Below are 27,646 nucleotides of genomic sequence, written 5' to 3' on the forward strand. Positions count from 1 at the left end.
TAAAAAATAATTTTGATGCTTAGTCTATTCCTGACCCTGGACCACAAAACCAGTCACGAGGGTATTTTTTCATTGAGATGTATGAATAAATAAGCAGTCCATTGATTTATGGGTTTTAGGATAGGACAATATTTATGTAAGGTATTTTTAGTCTTTTTTAAATTAAATGATAAAATAAAAAATTAAATCGCAAAATGTGTCCCAAATTTGAAAATTAAATGATAAAATAAAAATTAAAACATTAAATTAAATTATTTCATTTTTAACATGAAGCATCATTGAAAAATACAATTAATTTGAGGATTTGACATTTCATTTTCCATATAATCTTGAGGCAAGACTGACAATATTAAAATAAAAAGGCAAACTTGAAAAGGAATCTGTAAATACATTTTTAAAAAGTATTTTTATTCATGCCCAAGCAATAATAGGGACTAAATTAAAATGTAAAGTTCAGTTTTAATTTTATGTCCTCTTTTATTTATTGGTTTTCATTTTCGTTTTGTGCCGGGTCTTGCTGTCAGCCAATCCCCTTTTTTGAGCAAGTAAACCCCCCACTGATTAACATTGAATTTGTATACAAGTTGAAAATGAAAACCAATTAATAAAAGAGACCATAAAATTAAAACTGAACTTTACATTTTAATTTAGTCCCTATTATTGCTTGGGCATGAATAAAAAGCCTTGCCTTTTAATTTTAATATTGGCAGTCTTGCCTCAAGATTATATGGAAAATGAAATGTAAAATCACCAATTTAATTTTACTTTTCAATTTGGCCGGAATGATGCTTCATCACTTTGAAAATGAAATAATTTAATTTAATGTTTTAATTTTATCTTTTAATTTTCAAATTTGGGACATATTTTGCGATTCAATTTTTTATTTTATCATTTAATTAATTAATTTAAAAAAGACCAAATATACCTTCCATAAATATTTGGCTGAGATACAACTATTTGAAAAATTTCAATATGAAGGTGCAAAAAAAAACCTAAATATTGAAAATCGCCTTTAAAGTTGTCCAAATGAAGTCCTTAGCAACACATATTACTAATGATAAAGTTTTATATATTTATGGTCGAAAATTTACAAAATATCTTCATAAAACATGATCTTTACTTTATATCGTAATGATTTTTTGCAAAAAAATGATAATTTTGTCCCAAACTATGTATGGCTATTGGTACAAATATACCCATGCTACTAATGACTAATGGTTTTGTGGTCCAGAGTCGCATTTACACTGCAAAAAAAAAAAGAAAATTGTCTTGTTTTCACTAAACAAAAATATCAAATTTAACTGATTTTGTGCATAAAACAAGCAAGAAATCTGCCAATGGGGTAAGCAAAAAAATTAAATTTTTCTTAAACAATTCAAGAAAATTTTTAAGAAAATTTGCTTAGTACCCCATTGGCAGATTTTTTTGCTTATTTTATGCACAAGATATTTTTGGTCTAAAAGTAGACTTATTTTCTTGGGATGTTTTGCTCATAATTGCATAATTTCAAAGACAAGATATTGATTTAAAAATAATAATACAAATTATATTTTTGTGTGCTTACCCTGATAAAAAAAGTGCACTGAAATGGGCTAACACTGTAAACGTACTATTTTCGGGGACTATATCAGTCTTAATCTAAACTTGAGAACATAGTGTACTCAACTGTGCTGTTTTGAGAGACCATTTTTTTATAAAATAAAAATCTGTTTAGTATACTATATATAAGTGCATTAAAGTATGACTGAAGTAAAACTATACTTTAAATTAGTATATTTGTAATGTATACATTTTAATTATTTAGCGCCAAAAAAGTGTAATCAAGTATACTTTATTTAGATCATATAGAGCTATTTTTATTTAAAGAAAAATGTCAGTCCTTTCAGTATACATTCAGATCAAACATTTTAAAAATCATATGCGGAAAACAGAAACAGAGAGATGGCAATAAAAACATTATCCAGGAAACAAGAAACTTTTATTCTGTATTTTGTATGTTGTATTTGCTTTAAGTTTGCTTTTTGTTGGATTGTGAAATTGAAGTGGCAGGTTATTTTCTGTCCTGAAAGTGCAGTACTGTGCCAAACAATCAATATAAGCTCAATATAGTATTTTTTTAAACCAATAAAACATCACTTTTGGCAGAGCAAAACATATTCTGACCAACAAAAATCAAAGGACTGACAAAACGTCTTGTACCTTGTCTCTACATCACTGTCATAGCTGGTCATGACCAAAATAATTGGCCATGGTTACTCGTTGAATTTATTGCACTGCATCTGTGAAAGTCAGTAAAAGTCTCCTATAGGCCTCTTATAGTGGCCAGGGCAGGTCACTAAAGTCCACTGGTCCTCCTAGACCCGCGTCCGCCTCCAGCAGGCTCATAATGATCGCCATGGCAGCCTCATCGTTGCTGGGACTGCTGGAGCCCGGCTCATCCATGATATCACCAATACCGATGTGCGAATTATTACCTGTAGATTGAAGAGAGCATTGTGATTGTTTAAAAAGCACTGCTGACCGATCAGGTGAAGTATCTTAATCACATTAAAAACTTACTTAAAATAGAGCTGTTGGAGTAAGGGTATCCTATGGTGTCCTGGCTGGACATCAGTCCTGCAGAAGGAATGTCTGGAGTTCCACCATTTGCGATCTGACCGGGCAAAAACATAACTTATTTTATATACCTCTGAAGAATGTAAATAAAATTAGATTAATGTATACATCCTGAAGGGACTTAAATTTGATCTATTTTGAAAGTACATATACAATTAATCTACCTATACATTTTTTTTGTACACTACAAAAAATCAAGTCAACTATCAATCAAGCTATTTAAGACTGAAATAAGAGGAGTTATTTGATGAGATGAGAAATTAAGTTATTAAGTTTTTTGTATAGTAATTACAAAATTATTATTGCATGAAAATAGTATATTTACTAAGTGTACTTAAATTGTATTTAGTGCACTTTTTCAACTGGGATTTGTAATAAAACCATGGTTAATTTTCATAAGAAGTAATATAAAGACGTTGGTTCCAAAATTCGACAAACGCCATTTTAAAAAAAAATTAGTTACTGCCAAAATCACTATTGCATCTGGTTAGTATTAAAAAGTAAATTCTTAATTTTATGCAAAATCCGATATCCACCGTGTTATTCTGTCATCTTTTCTCCCTTTTTCTCAAACCGCGACAAACGCCAGTCCTCATTCTCTGCAGAATGCAATAAATCTGCTTAACCAATCACAGCGCACCATTCCACACATTGTAAAAAATGGCGGTGCTTTGAATACATACAGAATCCTAGTTTTCTTCATCTACTTTGTACTTCGTGATCAACAAACAAACAAAATAATGCTTTTGATGGCATTCACAATTCTGTGGTGGAGAAGAAACGTAAGCCATCAAAATCTAATAATTTTACGTGAGAGGCACTCGGGCGAAGGAAAAATGCCAGCTGTTGCTTGTTCTCCCGATAGCATCAAGCTTCTGTCATGCTAACACATTGACTCCAGCAGATCTTATGAAAAATTTTCCATTATTTTACTCGACGTCAATGAAAATCGAGCAGGACCAAAACATTTTACAGCTGATCAGAGTCAAAAAAGTTCAGTGACAACGTCAAGTATAACCGCAGCAATGACAGTGTTCTTAATATAACAAAGTAAGTGTTTTGATTAATGCCATTAATGTTTATTTTTTTAATAAGTGCATACCACTAGTCAACTAAATGAATATAACATGGCAAATATGAATGCACATTTATATATTGATTCAACAGATTTATAGCATTTTGAAAAAAACGTATTATCTTATAAATACTTATTATCTGTTTTTATAATAAATCTTTGAAAATCAAATTATGGATTTGAATTTTTAATGTTATTATAACCTAAAGATGCTATGTGAAAGTTTGTAACAGAAAATAGTGGTTTTCATCTTGTCACTTTCTTGGTGTAGAAAACACATTTTTATACAAATTAGTCAAAATGGATTTATTGCGTTTTGGAACCAAACTCTTCAAATATATATATATATATATATATATATATATATATATATATATATATATATATATATATATATATATATATATATATATATATATATATATATATATACAATAAAGTTTAATCCACCAAACCTCTACAATGGTGTCCTTACCTTCCTGCTTCCAGGTGAGGATGTGTCAGGAGGAGGTGTGCCATTGGTGATATTGAGGGGGCTTGAGCCACAACTAGAAGGAGAGGAGCCTCTTATCCTGTTAATTATATTTGTCAAAGTCAAAACTAGAACCACCTGTGTATACTGTGTTACTTAAAGGTGCAATGTGTACATTTTAGGAGAATCTATTGACAGAAATTCATATAAAATATACATTCATACATCCAGCTTTCAATGGTGTATAAAAACCTTACACAATGAACTGATATGTTTTAAATACCATTTAATGAGCCATTTTTATCTATATATACACCGCGGGTCCTCTTACATGGAAGTCACTATTTTGTGCTCCCATGTTTCTACAGTAGCCCCAAATGGACAAACGGCTTTACAGAGAGCATTTAGTCACTATGTTGCCTTAGACGACATCATGTTTGTCCTGTGGCGGCTGCAGTATGTGCTTCAGAAGAGAGGGGTGAACGGTGAACTGAGCAGTTTGGTTGCAATTCGTAACGTCAACACAAGATGCCGCTAAAATCTACACAGTGCATCAAATAAACGTACCTTTGGATCTCCATCACCTCCTCAGCAATCATGCGGCCGATCTTTCCTGCCCCGGGTCGCGTGCCTCCAGGAATTCCTGGCACAGTCTGAAGAGCACGCTTCCCTGAGCCTGCAGCCAATCAGAAAACAAATAAGAAAAAAAACCCATTATAGATTACACACTCATTCATGGTGATCTTTATGTCACCATTGTGTATTTGTTTATGATGGGAAGAGTACAAAAAATATTATCACCAGCTGTAATGACACTGTCCATACTCTGGGGGGAGGAAGTAAGCCGAGAATAGCTAGGATCTGAACCTTCAGGAGAACTGCTCCTACAAACAAACATCACTTGACTTAAGTCAACTACTTCACTCCTAATTAAAAGAATGTTGGAATAACCCATGAATTGTTCACTTACGAGACAACCGTATTAGTCGAAACAATGTATTCTACTTCTTTGGTCCAAGGGTTCATGAAACTGAACCAACAACTTCTTAAAGTTATGACAGATCCATCTTTGATCTTGAACTTGTAACTGTTAGTTTTGATCTTCTCTCTCATCTGGAGTTCTGCGAAAGAAAACAGTGAGATAATGAAATGCAGACACATAAATCATCTGATCAGTGAATATATGGAGACATTTTCCTTTTGTTACCCTGTCTGTGACATTCAGCAAGATGTCCGATGTCATCCTGGTGAAAATATTCGTAGAACGACGTGCCCAGCAGCTCTTGAGGTAGATAAGCAAGAATGGCCGTAGCCCTAAAATGAAAATACACATTTGTCATTCACAAAGCCCAAATGTTTTTACAGTTCTAACAAGGCAGCACCGTATACCATTGATCTTCCTCAAACACTACATTTTCATTTTATGTATTAATTTATGCTGCAGATATATGACTTTTAGGATGTACTTCTAACTGTCATCTTGATGTATAATGACAGATCTGCTCTGATGCGGTGATCACAGATATCAGATTTATCCACACAAAATAGCGGAGCGAAGCACAACACACGTATAAAAAATAACTCCGCAAATTACTCCAATTTAACGTTTTAAACAGAGGTGGTGATAGAGAGGCAAAAGTTTGCTAATTTAACGCAATTCATGTTTCAAACAGAGGTGGCGATATAGAGGCAAAAGTTACGGTTTGTAAATGTAACGCAATTCATGTTTCAAACAGAGGTGGCGATGGAGAGGCAAAAATTACGGATTGTACATTTAACGCAATTAATGTTTCAAACAGAGGTGGGGGTGGAGAAGCAAAAGTTATGGATTGCAAATTTAACGCAATTCATGTTTTAAACAGAGATGGCGATGGAGAGACAAAAGTGGCGATGGAGAGGCAAAAGTTACGGATTGCAAATTTAACGCAATTCATGTTTCAAACAGAGGTGTCGATGGAGAGGCAAAAGTTACAATTTGCAAATTTAACACAATTCATGTTTCAAACCCAGGTGGGGATGGAGAGGCAAAAGTTACGGTTTGTAAATATAATGCAATTCATGTTTCAAACAGAGGTGGCGATGGAGAGTCAAAAGATATGGTTTGCAAATGTAATGCAATTCATGTTTCAAACAGAGGTGGCGATGGAGAGGCAAAAGTTACGGTTTGCAAATTTAACGCAATTCATGTTTCAAACAGAGGTGGCGATGGAGAGGCAAAAGTGACAATGCAGAGGCAAAAGTTACGGATTGCAAATTTAATGCAATTTATGTTTCAAACAGAGGTGGCGATGGAGAAGCAAAAGTTTGCTAATTTAACGCAATTCATGTTTCAAACAGAGGTGGCGATATAGAGGCAAAAGTTACGGTTTGTAAATGTAACGCAATTCATGTTTCAAACAGAGGTGGCGATGGAGAGGCAAAAATTACGGATTGTACATTTAACGCAATTAATGTTTCAAACAGAGGTGGGGGTGGAGAAGCAAAAGTTATGGATTGCAAATTTAACGCAATTCATGTTTTAAACAGAGATGGCGATGGAGAGACAAAAATGGCGATGGAGAGGCAAAAGTTACGGATTGCAAATTTAACGCAATTCATGTTTCAAACAGAGGTGTCGATGGAGAGGCAAAAGTTACAATTTGCAAATTTAACACAATTCATGTTTCAAACCCAGGTGGGGATGGAGAGGCAAAAGTTACGGTTTGTAAATATAATGCAATTCATGTTTCAAACAGAGGTGGCGATGGAGAGTCAAAAGATATGGTTTGCAAATGTAATGCAATTCATGTTTCAAACAGAGGTGGCGATGGAGAGGCAAAAGTTACGGTTTGCAAATTTAACGCAATTCATGTTTCAAACAGAGGTGGCGATGGAGAGGCAAAAGTGACAATGCAGAGGCAAAAGTTACGGATTGCAAATTTAATGCAATTTATGTTTCAAACAGAGGTGGCGATGGAGAAGCAAAAGTTACGGTTTGCAAATGTAATGCAATTCATGTTTTAAACAGAGGTGGCGATAAATAATAATAATAATAATAAATTTTATTTTTAGGCGCCTTACATGACACTCAAGGACACCTTACACAGTAAAACAGGCAGTAGTAATGATATACACAATGTCAATGTCAAAACCCTAAAAAACAATAAATACAAAAATAAAATAAAAAAATAATAAAAAATGCAATTCATGTTTTAAACAGAGGTGGCGATAGAGAGTCAAAAGATACGGTTTGCAAATGTAATGCAATTCATGTTTCAAACACAGGTGGCGATTGAGAGGCAAAAGTTACGGATTGCAAATTTAACGCAATTCATGTTTCAAACCGAGGTGACGATGGAGAAGCAAAAGTTACGGTTTGTAAATGTAATGCAGTTCATTTTTCAAACAGAGGTGGCGATGGAGAGGCAAAAGTTACGGATTGCAAATTTAACGCAATTCATGTTTCAAACAGAGGTGGCGATGGAGAGGCAAAAGTGGCGATGGAGAGGCAAAAGTTACGGATTGCAAATTTAACGCTATTCATGTTTCAAACACAGGTGGCGATGGAGAGGCAAAAGTTACGGTTTGTAAATATAATGCAATTCATGTTTCAAACAGAGGTGGCGATAGAGAGTCAAAAGATACGGTTTGCAAATGTAATGCAATTCATGTTTTAAACAGAGGTGGCGATAGAGAGTCAAAAGATACGGTTTGCAAATGTAATGCAATTCATGTTTCAAACACAGGTGGCGATTGAGAGGCAAAAGTTACGGATTGCAAATTTAACGCAATTCATGTTTCAAACCGAGGTGGCGATAGAGAGTCAAAAGTTACGGTTTGCAAATGTAATGCAATTCATGTTTTAAACAGAGGTGGCGATAGAGAGTCAAAAGATACGGTTTGCAAATGTAATGCAATTCATGTTTCAAACACAGGTGGCGATTGAGAGGCAAAAGTTACGGATTGCAAATTTAACGCAATTCATGTTTCAAACCGAGGTGACGATGGAGAAGCAAAAGTTACGGTTTGTAAATGTAATGCAGTTCATTTTTCAAACAGAGGTGGCGATGGAGAGGCAAAAGTTACGGATTGCAAATTTAACGCAATTCATGTTTCAAACAGAGGTGGCGATGGAGAGGCAAAAGTGGCGATGGAGAGGCAAAAGTTACGGATTGCAAATTTAACGCTATTCATGTTTCAAACACAGGTGGCGATGGAGAGGCAAAAGTTACGGTTTGTAAATATAATGCAATTCATGTTTCAAACAGAGGTGGCGATAGAGAGTCAAAAGATACGGTTTGCAAATGTAATGCAATTCATGTTTTAAACAGAGGTGGCGATAGAGAGTCAAAAGATACGGTTTGCAAATGTAATGCAATTCATGTTTTAAACAGAGGTGGCGATAGAGAGTCAAAAGATACGGTTTGCAAATGTAATGCAATTCATGTTTCAAACACAGGTGGCGATTGAGAGGCAAAAGTTACGGATTGCAAATTTAACGCAATTCATGTTTCAAACCGAGGTGGCAATGGAGAGGCAAAAGTGGCAATGCAGAGGCAAAAGTTACGGATTGCAAATTTAACGCAATTCATGTTTCAAACAGAGGTGGCGATAGAGAGTCAAAAGTTATGGTTTGCAAATGTAATGCAATTCATGTTTTAAACAGAGGTGGCGATAGAGAGTCAAAAGATATGGTTTGCAAATGTAATGCAATTCATGTTTCAAACACAGGTGGCGATTGAGAGGCAAAAGTTACGGATTGCAAATTTAACACAATTCATGTTTCAAACCGAGGTGGCAATGGAGAGGCAAAAGTGGCAATGCAGAGGCAAAAGTTACGGATTGCAAATTTAACGCAATTCATGTTTCAAACAGAGGTGGCGATGGAGAAGCAAAAGTTACGGTTTGTAAATGTAATGCAGTTCATTTTTCAAACAGAGGTGGCAATGGAGAGGCAAAAGTTACGGATTGCAAATTTAACGCAATTCATGTTTCAAACCGAGGTGACGATGGAGAAGCAAAAGTTACGGTTTGTAAATGTAATGCAGTTCATTTTTCAAACAGAGGTGGCGATGGAGAGGCAAAAGTTACGGATTGCAAATTTAACGCAATTCATGTTTCAAACAGAGGTGGCGATGGAGAGGCAAAAGTTATGGATTGCAAATTTAACGCAAATCATGTTTCAAGTAGAGATGGCGATGGAGAGACAAAAGTGGCGATGGAGAGGCAAAAGTTACGGATTGCAAATTTAACGCTATTCATGTTTCAAACACAGGTGGCGATGGAGAGGCAAAAGTTACGGTTTGTAAATATAATGCAATTCATGTTTCAAACAGAGGTGGCGATAGAGAGTCAAAAGATACGGTTTGCAAATGTAATGCAATTCATGTTTTAAACAGAGGTGGTGATAGAGAGGCAAAAGTTTGCAAATTTAACGCAATTCATGTTTCAAACACAGGTGGCGATGGAGAGGCAAAAGTTACGGTTTGCAAATGTAATGCAATTCATGTTTTAAACAGAGGTGGCGATAGAGAGTCAAAAGATACGGTTTGCAAATGTAATGCCATTCATGTTTCAAACAGAGGTGGTGATAGAGAGGCAAAAGTTTGCAAATTTAACGCAATTCATGTTTCAAACACAGGTGGCGATGGAGAGGCAAAAGTTACGGTTTGTAAATATAATGCAATTCATGTTTCAAACAGAGGTGGCGATAGAGAGTCAAAAGATATGGTTTGCAAATGTAATGCAATTCATGTTTTAAACAGAGGTGGCGATAGAGAGTCAAAAGATACGGTTTGCAAATGTAATGCAATTCATGTTTCAAACACAGGTGGCGATTGAGAGGCAAAAGTTACGGATTGCAAATTTAACGCAATTCATGTTTCAAACCGAGGTGGCAATGGAGAGGCAAAAGTGGCAATGCAGAGGCAAAAGTTACGGATTGCAAATTTAACGCAATTCATGTTTCAAACAGAGGCGGCGATGGAGAAGCAAAAGTTACGGTTTGTAAATGTAATGCAGTTTATTTTTCAAACAAAGGTGGCGATGGAGAGGCAAAAGTAACGGATTGCAAATTTAACGCAATTCATGTTTCAAACAGAGGTGGTGATGGAGAGGCAAAAGTTACGGTTTGTAAATGTAATGCAGTTCATTTTTTAAACAAAGGTGGCGATGGAGAGGCAAAAGTTACAGGTGGGAAAATGTAATGCAGTTCATTTTTCAAACAGAGGTGGCGATGGAGAAGCAAAAGTTATTCTTATTTTCTGAAAAATGTCCTAATGGCGGCAAAAAATCTACAAATGACACGTGTTCATCACTCAAAAGCTGTGATGCCGTCATTGCATTATTTGAAGTGAAACTGGTCTTCTTTCTTGCATTTATTTTTGTAAATATACTGTGCTTGCACTTTTCTCTGGCTATTTAACCTATAGCCACAAAGATAATTAACGAAGCTGCTTATCTTAATGGGAAATAGATATAGACTATAATGTGGCTAATACTCATTTTACACAGAGCCAAAGCCTAAAGTTTACCATTATTCTTTGGCTACCCTGCAAGCACTGCTATTTCCTTTAGGTGTAAATTTACTGAAACTCCATAAATATTTTTTGGGAGCATATATAACCATATATAACCCAAAAAGCCTTTTTTTAGGTGGAATGTGTGCCCCAAATTTAGCCTTTAGCCTTAACCTCTTTCATGGATATATTTGAATATTTATCAGCACTAAACTCACAAATAAGCTGTCACGCTAATTTGAAAGTTGGTTGAAAACACACAACTACTTTTAGTTTTAGAGCCATGGCTTTATTTTATTTATGGTCACATTATTTTCCCTAAATGTGTTTCATCACTGTCAAACACAAATCTGATACTTGCCTTTGGTCCACAAAGACAAACTTCCCATCAATGGCATGGCGTGAGACAAACTCAGTGGGCTTCACTCGGATGTCTCCGTTCGTGGGTGGAGAGACAATGTGAGAATGCAATCGGCCGATGGCCACCAAGCAGCTAAGATTACAGCCTTCATTATCAGGTTCATTGTCTTCATCTAAGCCCATTTTAGTGGGCGGCCAGCTCTTCAGATAGCCCGTGCTATGGATGGTACAGAAGCTTTTGCGATCGACTGCAGAGAGAATACATTTAGTTCATTCAAATATTTGTCTTATAGTCTTATTTGCATTTCCGAAACAATTATGTACCTTTCTTTTTGGAGCATGTGGAGGCAAAGTCTTTGTCCTCCATTTTGACAAGGGGTCTGTTGCACTTCATTCTGCAGAAGAAGGAGCGGCGGGACCCTGAGCGAGGTCTAGAGGGGCCCAGGGTGATGTCTGCCCTAACTGGTAACCCGGCTGGGAAAACCAAACATGCTTATGATCATTCCTTCATAGATAATGCACTGTGACCAGGAATAAATTAATACAAAGTATATGTCTGTGAAATCCAAACAAAAGTCTCAAAATCTAATTTTGAGATGAGGGGCATCCTAGTTTGATTTCGATTATTGATTTTAATCTTTCAAATGATCTTACTCAGTTTCTATTAAAGATATCAAAGGTATATTTTCACAAAATGTTCTTTACATTATGTATGACTTTAGCTGGGTTTTCACCAGCAGGGTCACATATTTTAGTAAGTGTGGACAATGCTTTGTATAAAAATGTGTAAAGTTCTTGTGATCCAGGAGTTCAGCTAACTCACTCTTAGCATCGATGAGTCTCTCACGTGGCACCGTGTCAGACGAGGAGAGTTGCTCTTTCACTTTCGCGATATCTTTAGGATGCAAATAGTCAAACAAACTCTGGCCAATCAGATCGTTCTGAAAGAGAAAGAGAGCGGTGACATCACAGTCTGATAAAGTCATAAGGTTATACATTTGCTGTGTCCTGCTGTGTCAGGCTGTGGCCTGAAAAGTCCGCTCCCCTTCTCACTCTCATAATGGGAGAGGGAGGGTGTTACTGCGCCGAGTCGAAGTACTCCCAAAAGTGCTATTACGCCATAAAATATAGTTCCTCTTTTAAATCCGCTTAGAAAAGCGCTACGTTTTATTTTGTACCACCAAACTTGCTCGTATAACTACTCGTCTTAAATAGGAAAAACGTTGATGTTTTTGGTCACTTCTAACTTTATCTCTAAATGGTACCATTGAATGAATGGGGCTAAGCTAAATGCTATCGAAGCGTCGCAGCGCGCTCCAGCGCTTACGTGCACGCACACAGATGATAGAGGGATGTATCAACAATTCTTAGTTAAGGTAATAACATATTTTAATATTGAAAATGAGTAGACTATTCCTTTAAGCAGCCTTCGAATTGGGCCTTACTGGCGCGTTATGTGATGCAATCGGTCTTAGAATGCAGCCTTCGGAGGTCGCAGCCTTCGAATTGTGACACAATTGGGACACTGTGTATTAACAAAAACAGGCCTTACCTGGCTGTAATTCAAAATCTTGTCTACAGACTCCGAGACAAACAGAATCTTTCCCCGATCACAGCCCACGACGAAAAGAAAACCATCAGCTGCCTAAAATCCAGAGATATTTCGTTATAAATATTATAACATATAAAATATTATAACAGCTTCAATGCCATAGAAGAACCATTTTTGGTTTTCCAAAAAACCTTTTAGGTCAAGGTTCTTGAAAAACAAATGTCATGGTCTCAACAACCTTTTTCCACTACAAAGAAGCTTTCATACAGCAAAAAATGGTTCACGTAGCACCTTTATTTTTAAGAGTGTACTTATCAAATAAATAAATGGACATGAAAACGTGATTAGAGTTTCAAATATCTGATTGGGTAAGAAGAAGGAGACCACAGAGTGTTACAACATAAACGCACCATAAAATATACAGTTTAGTGGTCAATCTAAAAACTATTTGAACACAGAATGACATGATTGACCAATCAGATTTAAACATTACAAAATATCTAACATTTAAGTCACCTACTCTTAATATTAAGTCCTTTAGTTCATCATCTGATAAGAAGGCAGGCTTGTAGTTAGCTTCAGTATAGGGGTTCGCTGCACCTTAAATAAATAGTTACAGCATGGTTTATATTGATTTTGACGGTATCGGACTGTTAAAATGAGAATGTGTGAAACTCACCTCTTAAAGTTTTCATATGTTGGACGGCCATGCGCAGTACAGTGAGTTTGTCCAGTTTACGTGACATGGCGTTGCAGGTAGGCACTAAAGAAGCCAGCTCATCAATAAAACTGTTCATCTTATCTCTGCGTCTCTTCTCTATCTGACTGTGAGCTTCCCTGTGGGATAACACAAAAGCATGCAATATTGGAAATGTTACAGCTGTCATTGAGTGTATCTGTACACTGAAAAAAAAAAAAATATATATATATATATAAACGTCTGGATTACACCACCTTGCATTCTTCATCCGACCCTGGTCATCAACACAGTCCCTATTCACAGAAAAAAGTAACAACTGGTTAATAATATAAACGAACTATATACATATAAATACAGAGAATAAATAAAACACTGCCAAGTTCTCAATTACAAAATTAAGAAAAAAATACTTTCTACTTGTCAAACTGGTTGCTTGGACAGCTGTGTGAACTTCATACAATGAATACCACAAGCCTTAAAAACTAGTTGGAAAGTATTTTATAAAAATATTTGTTTATAGATGCATAGGTGCATCATTGTCCATGTTGACATGCAATTACACATGCAGACCGCTAGTAGGCAGTATCCATCACGCATGTAACAAGCAGCTTGTTCAGTAAACCCACAAACAAAGAAGAATCGCTTGTTGTGTATGATTTGAGAAGACCAGCAGTAATGAAGGTAAATAGACAGTGACTTTTTTGCAGATTATTTGTTTAAGGGGCCATGGCATGAAAATCTGACTTTTTCCATGTTTAAGTGCTATGATTGGGTCCCCAGTGCTACTATTAACCTAGAACTAACCTAACTTCGTTTTGGTAAACCATTCTCTAAAAGCACATGAAAAAATAGGTCGTTGAAATTTGGCTAACCTTATGATGTCATAAGGAGCTCTTATTATGAATTTCATCAGCTGATTTGCATTTTAAAGGACACACCCAAAATGGCACATTTTTGCACACACCTACAAAGTGGCAATTTTAACATACTATAATAAATTATTTTTATGGTATTTTGAGCTAAAACTTTACTTATGTGCTCTGGGGACCCCAAAGATTTATTTGACATCTTAAAAAAGTCTTGTGCCATGGCCCCTTTAAGATTTAATCACTCCTTAGCTTGGCCCATCTTTGTTCTTACTGGGCGTTCACACCAGAGGCGGTTGAGACAGCAAGCATGATTACATGATTTACATGTTAAGTCAATACAAAGATGCGAATTGGCATCCTGTGGCACGGTACGCGCGAATGCCGCGGAACGCACGAATGCCACAGATGGCGCATTCCATGCTAATTGAGCGTTGCCGCGGAAAACGCACGAGTTGAAAAATCTGAACTTTGGCGGATTTTGCCGCTGTGTTAACCAATCAGGACCTTGCTGTAGTAGTGACGTGATTACAGGAAGCGAGCGGAGTCAGCGAAGTCGCAGAAGCCCCTCCCATGACGCAAATTTCCGTGAATGTCTCGAATGACTAGAATTAAAGCGAATAAACTCAAAATGTTCAAGCGTCCAACTACGCATGAATAGCGCCTCTACGCGCCTGGTGTGAATGCACCATTACTGTTACAAGTGGAAATGCCTTTGAAGAAATTCAACACAGATATTTTTTAACTGTCGGGGAAAGAGATAAGGGGTTAGTTGAGGGCAGGTCAAGGATTAATTTTACAACACCATAACAGTAAGTACATAACAGTAAGTATATCCTATGACATGATATAATATATTTCGTCCCATTTCACACACCATCAGCTCTATCTTTCATAATAGACTGTTTCATAACTGCTTACAATGTAATGTAACACGCTAATGCCCTGAGGGCTTGACACTGTGCCTGCAACAATTACCCTGAAAAACATCTACAACCTAATCCTGTTAACTAGTATTCTATTAAATAATGCCCTAAAATACACTTTAAACATTTTATTACATATACACTGTAAAAAGTGAAAGTTGGATCTAAATGAACAAATTACTTTAATTGTAACACTAAATATATATATATATATATATATATATATATATATATATATATATATATATATATATATATATATATATATATATATATATACATATATATATATATATATATTTTAACATAGCTACTAACGTGAGAAAATTTAAGATGAAAAAAAAAGATGTTTTAGGTGTTCGCAATTAAAGTATTTTTTTTAAGTTAATCCAACTTTCACTTTTTAAAGTTTACAGTTACTGCTTTGGTCATGATATTCACATACAAACTAACAGTAAAATCTGATGACATCTGTCTGTCTTATGCTGCCTGGCTGTAAATTAGATCCTAAACCTGCTAAACACTGATTTAAATGGCGTAGTATCACGTTAAGGAGCGGTCTGACATCACCTGCATGTACTGGACGGAGTATATTATATAATTAAATAATGATTTAACCATTTGTTGTCTCCTCATCAATACTCACTGACCATTCAATCTCAGGAAATTGTGAGTGATGTAAGTTTGGGATGAGGAACCTCATCCATGAAGCTTCAGATCTGAGAGGATAAAATTGGTATATTTCTCACAAACAAGAGGGGTTGTATATATTTTAACTCGATTTTATATGCCTGTGCTCAAAGGGGGGCTTTCAAAACACACAAAGGTACTCAGATGGTGATTCCATGATATATAACAATGATTATAGTAGTCAAGACAGTTTAAAGGATTAGTCAATTTTCTTAAAAAAAATCCAGATAATTTACTCACCACCATGTCATCCAAAATGTTGATGTCTTTCTTTGTTCAGTCGAGAAGAAATTATGTTTTTTGAGGAAAACATTTCAGGATTTTTCTCATTTTGGTGGACTTTGGTGGACACTTAACACTTAACACTTAACTCAACACTTAACAGTTTTTTTAACAGTAAATCATCTAGATTTTTTTTTTTAAGAAAATGGACAAATCCTTTAAATTAAACAATACCATGGTGGTGCCATCATGATAGAGGTCACAAATGATATTACCGTTCATTTTATGGTCCTGTGTGTCTTTAAGATATCGGGTGAACATTTACAACAGTAAAAGAAATGAATGTTTTAAATACTCACTCAAAAGAAAATCCATCAATGCTGTGAAAAGACAAACATTCATAGTTTTACTTTCACCACATTTAAATTAATGCATTGTATTTGATATCATCTGGTGTTAAAAATTACATTCTAAACAATTTTGAAATGAAAATGCCAGACTTTGACTTGCTAAAAGTAACTAAAATGATGCGGAGCTATACACACGGCAAAAAATTACTTTCTTACTTACTATTTTTGTCTTGTTTTCAGTAGAAATATCTAAAAATTCTTTATAAGCAAAATTAGTCTAGTTTTTAGACAAAAAATATAAATATTCATTTAAATGAATTTGTACTTAAAACTAGCAAAAATATATGCCAATGGGGGTGAAAAAAAATAAGTTGAGGAAAAAAATCTTGAAATAAGTTTACTCAATTAAAAAAAAAATGTCTCACCCCATTGGCAGATATTTTTTGCTTGTTTTAAGCACACATTCACTTAAATTGTATATTTTTTTGTCTAAAACTAGACTTACACTGCAAAAAATGATTTTCAAGAAAAAAAATATTTGTATTTTTGTCTTGTTTTCAGTAAAAATATCTAAAATTTTTAAATTAAGATGCTTTTTCATGATTAGCAAAACAACCCAAGAAAAAAAGTCTAGTTTTTAGACCAAAAATATTACATTTAAGTGATTTTGTGCATAAAACAAGCAAAAAATCTGCCAATGGAGGAAGTAAATTTTTCTAGAATTTTTCTTGAATTTAGTGTTTAAGAAAAATGTTCAAGATTTTTTTGTTTAGCCCATTGGCAGATTTTTTGGCTTGTTTTATGCACAAAATCACTTAAATTTGATATTTTTGGTCTAAAAACTAGACTTATTTTCTTGGGTCGTTTTGCTCATCAAGAAAAAGCATCTTAATTTAAGAAGTTTTAGATATTTCTACTGAAAACAAGATTAAGTAAGAGTCATTTTTTTGCAGTGCATGAGCACATCTTGGAATCAGTGGGACATCAAGTTGAGAAAATACCATATTACAAATCAGTTTTGAGTTATAACTAAAGCTGGGTATTTATTTTTTATATGGCTTCGAGTCGATTAAATTTCGATACAATCCATTATAGTAAATTAAGATCTGTTTCTTGTCTTGTTTGCTTATATATTTAAATTGGCAAAGCCTAAAACACATACAAATGATAAACTTTGGCAGTGAAAGTTCTCTTGTCTGGCACGAGCACGTGAATAATGGGTTCACGTTTTCTTTGGCTAATAAATTGGTATTTATTTGATATTTTTAAATAAATGTGAAATATTCAATCGAAATTTTCAAATATTTTCAGTTGTCTTTTATTAATATTTAATAGTTGAAATATGTTTAAAATACCAACACCAAGACTTTTATTTTTAATTCAAATGTCATTTGTTGACATTCATCAATATGAAATAGCCATCTGTGATCACATTTAAAACTGACATAAATCCCTATAAATGTAAATGATGTAGCTCTTACTCAAAGTCAGTGGAGCTGCTCTTTCTCTTGCGATTGTAATCCAAACCCATTGAGCTGCAAATCAGGTCTGTGGAATCGGCGGACAGGAACTCATTCATCGTGGAGGAGATGTCCATTCTTTGGTCTGCCATCAGATCGTCTGTATACCAAATATGCATAATAAAATCTGTCAATATTTTAAAGAAAAGAGGAGGCAGACATACACTTTACTGTAAACTTACCACAGAGATTGACAACGGCCACTCTTACTTCACCATCTCCTGAGGCTGCCCGCAACAATTCTGCTCTGCAAGGTAAGAAGTTGGCAGTATAACAAACCCTAACAGGAAACGCATCATTTTATAACCTGGGTACAAGAAATGGATGCCCCTCCTGAATGTGACAGATGGGCAACAACCAGACTCTGTTAGATACGATCAGGACATAGACAAAACCTTCAGCTACCTTTTCATAACCCCATATAGAATTAAAAAATAAAGGGGTCAGATATCGGCTGGCTTTTACTTCTTTTATTTACAGTATAAAGCACTTAACAACTGCACCAGCAAACCAAAGGGCTGTACAATCAAGATATACATAAAAATGCATGCATTAAAAAAATAAAACACCTAATAAAACAACAGATACTAGCCCCCCCTCTCAAAGGCGAAAGACAAGAATGCTTCTTGAGTTAACACTGGTTTTAAAAGCACTTAAAGATGTGTCCTGTTCATGTGGAAAAGCTTTGACTGTCAGCCAAAATATTAGTGATGCACCGATGTGTCGTCCGCCAATATGTATCTGGTGATTTTTGATACTTTTGAAACCATCGGCATATCGGCAATAGCACGAGAAAGTCCAATACAGATTGTTTATTAATTAACTGCGTGAAGGCAATAAGTTGCATGTCTGTTGCATAATCAATTAATCTTAGTATTTTTGTTTGGTTTTCAGTAAAAATATAAAAAAATATTAAATTAAGATGTATTTTCTTGATGGGCAAAACGGCCAAAGAAAATAAGTCTAATTTTTAGACCAAAAATATCAAATTTAAGTGATTTTGTGCATAAAACAAGCAAAAAAAAATCTGCCAATGGGTTAAGCAAATTTTTCTTGAATTTAGTGTTTAAGAAAAATGCTCAAGATTTTTTGCTTACCCCATTGGCAGATTTTTTGGCTTGTTTTATGCACAAAATCACTTAAATTTGATATTTTTGGTCTAAAAAATAGACTTCTTTTCTTGGATCGTTTTGTATATTTTTACCTAAAACAAGACAAAAATACTAAGTATTTTCTTGAAAATAATTTTTTGCAGTGTATATGGTACAAGACAACGTCAGCGAAAACAGCTAGACGGTCAGTCCGTGGGTTTAATGTTCGTTATGTCAAAATTTATTCTGCAAATGTTTCCATCTCCCATTATTTGCATTTACTCTTTTTCGCATGTCAAAAACCACCTCAAGTGAGCGTATAAACATTTTTGCGAATTAGGGGATTTTAATTTGAAATGTGGCATTTCCATTATTCGTTTTTGATGGGATACTTCAATGTGCACATAAAATCATGGTGATTGAAACATAGCTATCGAAGAATCATTTTTGGCCGAATGGTTCCAAAAAGAACCTTTAAGCGCTAAAAAAAACAGTTTTTTGTAGTAAAAAGGGTTCTTTAGATTAAAAAAGGCTTGAAAGAAATGGTTCTTCTAAATGGTCTAAAAATGGTGGCACTTCAATTTTTATGGGTGTACAATAAAAGCGAATCACACAAATAATTTTGTATTGAAATAATCTGGTAAGAAATGTTTGTTTTAACTTTTATTGCAGACTGTAGTAACTTGCAAATCACACATTGAGACATTGTGTCTTCTCTAAACCCAGACCCATGTAACACTGTTCTCTTTTATATAATCATTATCTCTGACCTATTTGTCACCAGCTTACTGTACACCTGATCCAGATGACCTGGCAAACTCAGGGTGACATGACACAATTCAACTAGAGTTCTGATTAACACCACAAGATCCCCACGCCACCCGCAGCCCCAGGGTCACCCTATCCATTACTGTAGGGAAAATCATTTACTGTTAACCATCTGTCTTTATTCACCTGTCATTTCCAATGTGAAAAACAGTACTTACAGTACTCTATTTACTTAGAATTCAATTATTAATCTTCACCATGATGTAACCATGCATGATTGCAGCTTTTGTGCAACAGACTTGAATGAGAAGTCAAATCATGTTACAGGTTTCTATACTTTCAGATAAAATAGTCATTAAAAAATGAACCCTAGCTGTCACTAGGGCGGCACACTTCAAAAATTATTCTTCATATAGTACCTCAAAGTTACATATTTGTACCAAAAGAATACATATCTGTACATAAATGGTACATCTAAGGGTACTGCCACAGTGACACCTTTGGACCATTTTTTTACCATTTTATAGGAACAGGGTATTATAGAAAATGATGGATGGGCTCTTCTCTCTTATCTTAATACTGTCTGTTACTTTTTTTGCACACTTTATATAAATAAATGAACAATAACTGTTAAAAATGTAACATTACACTGCAAATTATTAAAAATATTAAATTTAAGTGATTTTGTGCATAAAACAAGCACAAAAAAAATGCCAATGGGGTAAGCAAATTTTTATTGAATTTAGTGTTTAAGAAAAATGATTTTTTTTTGCTTACCCCATTGGATTTTTTGTTTTGTTTTTTTGCTTGTTTTATGCACAAAATCACTTAAATATTAAATTTTTGGTTTAAAAACTAGACTTATTTTCTTGGGTCATTTTGCTCATCAAGAAAAAGCATCTTAGTTTTAAATTTTAGATATTTCTAGATATTTTTACTGAAAACAAGACAAAAATACTAAAATACTAAGAATTACACTACAAAAATTATTTTATTTTCAAGAGAACATTTTCTTGATATTTGCTTCTTTTATGCACAAAATAACCTAAATTTGATATTTTTGGTCTAAAAACTAGACTTATTTTCTTGGGTCATTTTGCTCATCAAGAAAAAGCATATTAATTTTAAGAATTTTCAGATATTTTTACTGAAAACCAGACAAAAATACTAATATATTTTACACTGCAAAAAATTATTTTCAAGAAAAAAAAATCAAAAATGCTTACTTAGTATTTTTGTCTTGTTTACAGTAAAAATATCTAAAAATTCTTAAATTAAGATGTATTTTCTTGATGAGCAAAATGACCTAGGAAAATAAGTCAAAAAATATAAACTTTAAGTAAATTAATGCTTAAAACAAGCAAAAAAATCTGCCAATGGAATAAGAAAAACATTCAAAATAACCTAAATTTGATATTTTTGGTCTAAAAACTAGACTTATTTTCTTGGGTCATTTTGCTCATCAAGAAAAAGCATATTAATTTTAAGAATTTTCAGATATTTTTACTGAAAACCAGACAAAAATACTAATATATTTTACACTGCAAAAAATTATTTTCAAGAAAAAAAAATCAAAAATGCTTACTTAGTATTTTTGTCTTGTTTTCAGTAAAAATATCTAAAAATTCTTAAATTAAGATGTATTTTCTTGATGAGCAAAATGACCTAGGAAAATAAGTCAAAAAATATAAACTTTAAGTAAATTAATGCTTAAAACAAGCAAAAAAATCTGCCAATGGAATAAGAAAAACATTCAAAATAACCTAAATTTGATATTTTTGGTCTAAAAACTAGACTTATTTTCTTGGGTCATTTTGCTCATCAAGAAAAAGCATATTAATTTAAGAATTTTCAGATATTTTTACTGAAAACAAGACAAAAATACTAAGATATTTTACACTGCAAAAAAATGATTTTCAAGATAAAAAAAATAAAAAAATTCTTACTTAGTATTTTTGTCTTGTTTTCAGTAAAAATATCTAAAAATTCTTAAATTAAGATGTATTTTCTTGATGAGCAAAATGACCTAGGAAAATAAGTCAAAAAATATAAACTTTAAGTAAATTAATGCTTAAAACAAGCAAAAAAATCTGCCAATGGAATAAGAAAAACATTCAAAATAACCTAAATTTGATATTTTTGGTCTAAAAACTAGACTTATTTTCTTGGGTCATTTTGCTCATCAAGAAAAAGCATATTAATTTAAGAATTTTCAGATATTTTTACTGAAAACAAGACAAAAATACTAAGATATTTTACACTGCAAAAAAATGATTTTCAAGATAAAAAAAATAAAAAAATTCTTACTTAGTATTTTTGTCTTGTTTTCAGTAAAAATATCTAAAAATTCTTAAATTAAGATGTATTTTCTTGATGAGCAAAATGACCTAGGAAAATAAGTCTAGTTTTTAGACAAAAAATATAAACTTTAAGTAAATTAGTGCTTAAAACAAGCATAAAAATCTGCCAATGGAATAAGAAAAAAATTCTTGAAATAAGTTTACTTTTTTCACAAACACTTAATTCAAGAATTTTTTTTCTTGTTTTAAGCACAAATTCGTTTAAATTTTAATTTTTTTGTCTAAAAGCTAGACTTATTTACCTAGGTAATTTTGCTTATCAAGAAATTACATCTTAATTTAAGAATTTTCAGATATTTTTACTGAAAACAAGACAAAAATACTAAGATATTTTACACTGCAAAAAAACGATTTTCAAGAAAAAAAATAAAAAAATCGTACTTAGTATTTTTGTCTTGTTTTCAGTAAAAATATCTAAAAATTCTTAAATTACGATGTATTTTCTTGATGAGCAAAATGACCTAGGAAAATAAGTCTAGTTTTTAGACAAAAAATATAAACTTTAAGTAAATTAGTGCTTAAAACAAGCATAAAAATCTGCCAATGGAATAAGAAAAAAATTCTTGAAATAAGTTTACTTTTTTCACAAACACTTAATTCAAGAATTTTTTTTCTTGTTTTAAGCACAAATTCGTTTAAATTTTAATTTTTTTGTCTAAAAGCTAGACTTATTTACCTAGGTAATTTTGCTTATCAAGAAATTACATCTTAATTTAAGAATTTTCAGATATTTTTACTGAAAACAAGACAAAAATACTAAGATATTTTACACTGCAAAAAAACGATTTTCAAGAAAAAAAATAAAAAAATCGTACTTAGTATTTTTGTCTTGTTTTCAGCAAAATATCTAAAAATTCTTAAATTAAGATGTGTTTTCCTGAGAAGCAAAATGACCTAGGAAATAGTTTTTAGACAAAAAATATAAACTTTAAGTAAATTAGTGCTAAAAACAGGCAAAAAAATCTGCCAATGGAATAAGAAAAAAATTCTTGAAATAAGTTTAATTTTTCATAAACACTTAATTCAAGAATTTTTTTTCTTGTTTTAAGCACAAATTCGTTTAAATTTTAATTTTTTTGTCTAAAAGCTAGACTTATTTACCTAGGTAATTTTGCTTATCAAGAAATTACATCTTAATTTAAGAATTTTTAGATATTTTTACGGAAAACAAGACAAAAATACTAAGTAAGAAGCGAGACTAAGTGCTTTTGGTTACAAATTAACCACAAGATGACATCAAAATAATGTACCGTAGGTTACATCAGAAGAAAGTACACCAAAGACCATCTGTGTGAATGTCAGGCGGTTCACAAAAGCAGCGCTGGTGAATGTAGGTCACTTGTGTAAGTCTGTTCATTTACAAGATGTTTATAAAGAAGGAAAAGAGCTGACATTATTTATCTGGATTTCATCAATGACTATGTTAATGGACCAAATGAACAGTTGCCATAAATAATTTAGCGTTTAAAAAGCAAGTCTGGTCCATTTACTCCAGGCATCCTACTTCATTTAATTTTCAATACAGTTCATACAAAAACCTATAAAACAATTATAAGCTGATATAGTTTTTGGATTCCTACATCTTTACTAACCATTTCTTACAATACTGGTTTGAAAGCATTCAGGTTTAATAAATACTGTCATCATTTCCACACCCTGAATGACTTTCCTCCATGAAAGGCAAAAAGACCACATTTATTTTCCGTACAGTAAACGTAAATGAAGACAGGTGTTGTTAAGCTAAAGCCATATGATATCTCTAAGTCATTATGCAATGATCAAATAGGTCATATGAGTTTAAAAGAGCATGAACAAAACAATTTAACCATTCCTTTAAATTTGTATGAGACAATACTTCCACTCTCCATTTTCAAATATCCTAAAGCGCATACTGTACCTCTGAGAGCAGCCGTCTCCTCGTGCCTCTAACTTCTGTTGAAACGCACAAACAGGCACCGGACCTGAGGGAGAACAAGCCGTAGACCAAACACAAATTGAGAATAACAGTAGTACTTGTCCTCTATACCAGTAAGTGTATGCAAATTTATCAGCAATGGTGAAGAATGTGGTGAGTAATGTCTATGACTGGAGCAACAGATGGTGTACTGAAGCAAAGGATCATGGGAGGACAGAAAATCTGACTTCAGCGTACTGACTGGAGCTCCTTAAAAGACCGACTGACCACAATCCCTGACATGATGTACAACTTCACCTGGATGGCATGATGCCCAAACAGGTTGCACAACAGGCATTATTGCCGAACAGCACCTGTTTACTAATGATGAATATAATTTATTAATAAGGATAACTAGGAACATATATTTCCCTATGGATAGAGTACACACTCCTTCAAGGCTGATGAGTTAAATGCTCTGGCTCTCAATGAATGGCCCAAAAGCGTAAACCGTGTTAACAGCTGGTCTGAAATGTCAATGCTTAAGATTGTATATTTAATATACTTAATCCTTCATCTACCCTGTCAAAGTTACTCATACATTCCTAGACATCAGCTCCAGGGTTTCTCCACTTCCAGATAGAGGATGAAGACCACTAAATCGGTGGAAATTATTTGTAGAAACAAGTGGATTCATTATTAAGGACTTTGGCATGCACAAAAATAGTATGCACCGTTACGTTATGTTTATGTTATCCTGCACACATTTAAAGTATGCAAAACTTCTGCGAATCCTTTGATGCCCCAAAATGCAGCACATCTATATGCAGCCCAAAATACTGAATATTTTGGAATTACGGATTACCCGTATGATGCCTAAAAAAGATAAATGCCTCCATTATGCCTCAAAATACTGAAAGCCCACAGGATGACCCAAAATATTGAATCCCCAAAGATGCCCAAAAATAATGAATGCCTCTATGGTGCTCAAAAATGCTGAATACCCTATGATGTTAATGTCCAAATAATACTGAACACTCTCTGTGATACTGAAATACTCTCTGCGATGCCCACATTTGTTAAATACCCCAAAGATGCCCCCCAAAAACAGTATGCCTCTATGATGCTCAAAACATGCACCAATATGATGTAAAAAAATCCTCTGTGATGCACAAATATGCTGATGCCCCTATGATGCCCAAAAATACTGAATCCCGATATATGATGACCAAAAATATTGAATACCCCGGCCCTATGATGTCCCAACATATTAAATGCCCCAAAGATGCTGAAAAAACGGAATGCCTCTATGATGCTCAAATATGCTGAATGCCTCTATGATACCCAAAAATAATGAATCCTCCTATGATGCCCAAAAATACTGGTATCCATATGAAGCCCAGAAATGCTTGCTGAATACTCATCTGATTCCCAAAAATACTGAATGACCGTATGATGCCCCAACACAGAATGCTCCAAAGATGCCCAAAAAACTGAATGCCTCTATGATGCTCAAAAATGCTGAATACCCCTATGATGCTGACGCCCAAAAATACTAGATACTCTCTGTGTTACTGAAATACTCTCTCTGTGATGCCCAAATTAATTCCCTGAATGCCCTAAAGATGCCCAAAAACGTAATGCCTCTATGCTGCTCAAAAAGCTGCACACCCATATAATGTCCAAAAAAATCCTCTGTGATGCCCAAATATGCTGAATGCCGCAAAGGTAACCCCCCTCCCAAAAAAGAAAGCCCCTATGATGCTAAAAATGCTGCACACCCATATGATGTCCAAAAATACGGAATGCCTCTGTGATGCCCAAAAATACTGAATCCTCCTATGATGCCCAAAAATACTGGTATCCATAAGAAAACCAGAAATGCTGAATACTCATCTGATGCCCAAAAATACTGAATGTCCCTATGATGACCCAACATACAGAATGCCCCAAAGATGCCCACAAAACTGAATGCCTCTATGATGCTCAAAAATACTGAATACCCCTATGATGTTGATGTCCAAATAATACTGAAAACTCTTTGTGATACTGAAATACTCTCTGTGATGCCCAAATTTGCAGAATACCCCCAAGAAGCCCCCAAAGACAGAATGCCTCATTGACGCTCAAAAATGCTGCATACCCATATGATGTCCAAAAAAATATTCCTCTGTAATGCCCAAATATGCTGATGGCCTTATGATGCCCAAAAATACTGAATCCTCTATGATCACCAAAAATTTTAAATAATCCCTACTTTGCCCCAACATATTGAATGCCCCAAGGATGCCCAAAAAAACAGAATACCACTATGATGCTCAAAATGCTAATTACCCCTATGATACTGCTGTCCAAAAAATACAGAATACCTCTGTGATGCCTAAATTTGCTGAATGCCCCTATGATGCCCAAAAAACAGAATGCATCTATGATGCTCAAAGAGATTCAGCATTTTGGGGCATCATAGGGACATTTAGTATTCATGGGCATGATAGGTATATTCAGCATTTCTGGATATAATAGGTAGATTTATTATGGCAGGTGCAGGGGCATTCAGTATTTTTGGTATTCAGCATTTGTGCGAAACGCTGCACACCCATATGATGTCCAAAAACATTCCTCTGTGATGCCCAAATAAGCTTATGCCCCTTTGATGCCCCAAATACTGAATCCCTCTGTGATGGTCAAAAATTAGGAATACCCCTATGATGTTGATTTCCAAAATATACTTAATGCCTCTGTGATGCCTAAATTTGCTGAATGCCCCAAAGATGCTCAAAATGATGGACATCCATAAGATGTCCAAAAATACTGGCATCCATATGAAGCCCAGAAATTCTGAATCCTCCCCTGATGCCCCAAAAATACTGAATGTCCCTATTATGCCCCACCATCAGAATGCCCTAAAGATGCCCCCCAATAAAACTGAATACATGATACCCAGAAATGCTGAATACCAAAATACTGATCTGATACTGAAATACTGGTTATCTCTCTATTATGTCCAAAAATGCTGAATCCCCCATATGATGCCCCAAAATGCTGAATTGTCCTTTGATGCCCAAAAATACTCAATCTCCAAATGTCCAAAAATGCTGAATACCCCATGATGCCCAAAATACAGTATCCTGAGACACCGCACCGGAACGTGTTGTACAGTTCTATCATTATTTGAGACACACAGACTTTAATGCGCTCAGACCAAGAGTTTAAGCATGTTGACTTGTACAAATGTAATGTCATCAGACATATAAGTGACACAGAGACGTTGTATCTGTATGACAGCTTGGGTTGCATAGAATTAACTACATAATAAAATAAAACTGAAATAGTCATTACTAGTCTACAGCTTTAAAAGTTAAAGGCAGTTCACTAGAGGTGACAATACAAAAAAGCAGTGCATCATTTTAAGATATAAAATATACATTACACAACTGAACACGTTTAGCGAACACATTAATTATATACTTACATGGAGAATGCAGGAAAGCACATGGATGACCAGTCGTATGTGGACGGCACTGGTAGTTATCATTCGCTATGACCTACTTTCCTGTGGCTGGCATAACTAAGCGGTACACTAACCTACTTAATGAGCCAATCCTGTCTCTGCGTTGACTAAGCGCTGACTTTTTTATCCAATCAGAAAACGCCTTGAATTTCAAATAGCAAATGAGAAAACACAAA

At 34.2% G+C, this 27,646-nt stretch overlaps 1 protein-coding gene across 6 annotated transcripts; it reads right to left on the bottom strand.

Moving 5' to 3' along the window:
* Positions 1-1,956: 1,956 nt before the first annotated feature.
* bmal1b (basic helix-loop-helix ARNT like 1b) lies at positions 1,957-27,571 on the bottom strand. Of its 6 annotated transcripts, XM_073859410.1 has the most exons (21): positions 27,432-27,571; positions 23,963-24,026; positions 23,316-23,414; positions 18,029-18,093; positions 17,808-17,946; positions 16,336-16,356; positions 15,715-15,783; positions 13,527-13,565; positions 13,252-13,409; positions 13,093-13,172; positions 12,573-12,665; positions 11,844-11,961; positions 11,345-11,494; positions 11,022-11,268; positions 5,371-5,477; positions 5,134-5,284; positions 4,965-5,047; positions 4,731-4,839; positions 4,167-4,263; positions 2,560-2,653; positions 1,957-2,474 (listed from the first exon to the last, which is right to left on the bottom strand). In XM_073859410.1, exons 5-21 carry the CDS (start codon positions 17,936-17,938, stop codon positions 2,314-2,316), a joined length of 1,908 nt encoding a protein of 635 aa, XP_073715511.1. In that variant the 5' UTR covers positions 17,939-17,946; positions 18,029-18,093; positions 23,316-23,414; positions 23,963-24,026; positions 27,432-27,571; the 3' UTR covers positions 1,957-2,313. The 6 variants fall into 6 exon arrangements, with proteins under 6 accessions (XP_073715511.1, XP_055069687.2, XP_055069720.2 ...); XM_055213712.2 differs by lacking the exon at positions 23,316-23,414 and having other exon boundaries at positions 18,029-18,088; XM_055213745.2 differs by lacking the exon at positions 23,316-23,414.
* Positions 27,572-27,646: the final 75 nt, after the last annotated feature.

Source organism: Misgurnus anguillicaudatus, chromosome 21 (genome assembly GCF_027580225.2).
Source record: "Misgurnus anguillicaudatus chromosome 21, ASM2758022v2, whole genome shotgun sequence".
Lineage (NCBI taxonomy): Eukaryota > Metazoa > Chordata > Actinopteri > Cypriniformes > Cobitidae > Misgurnus > Misgurnus anguillicaudatus.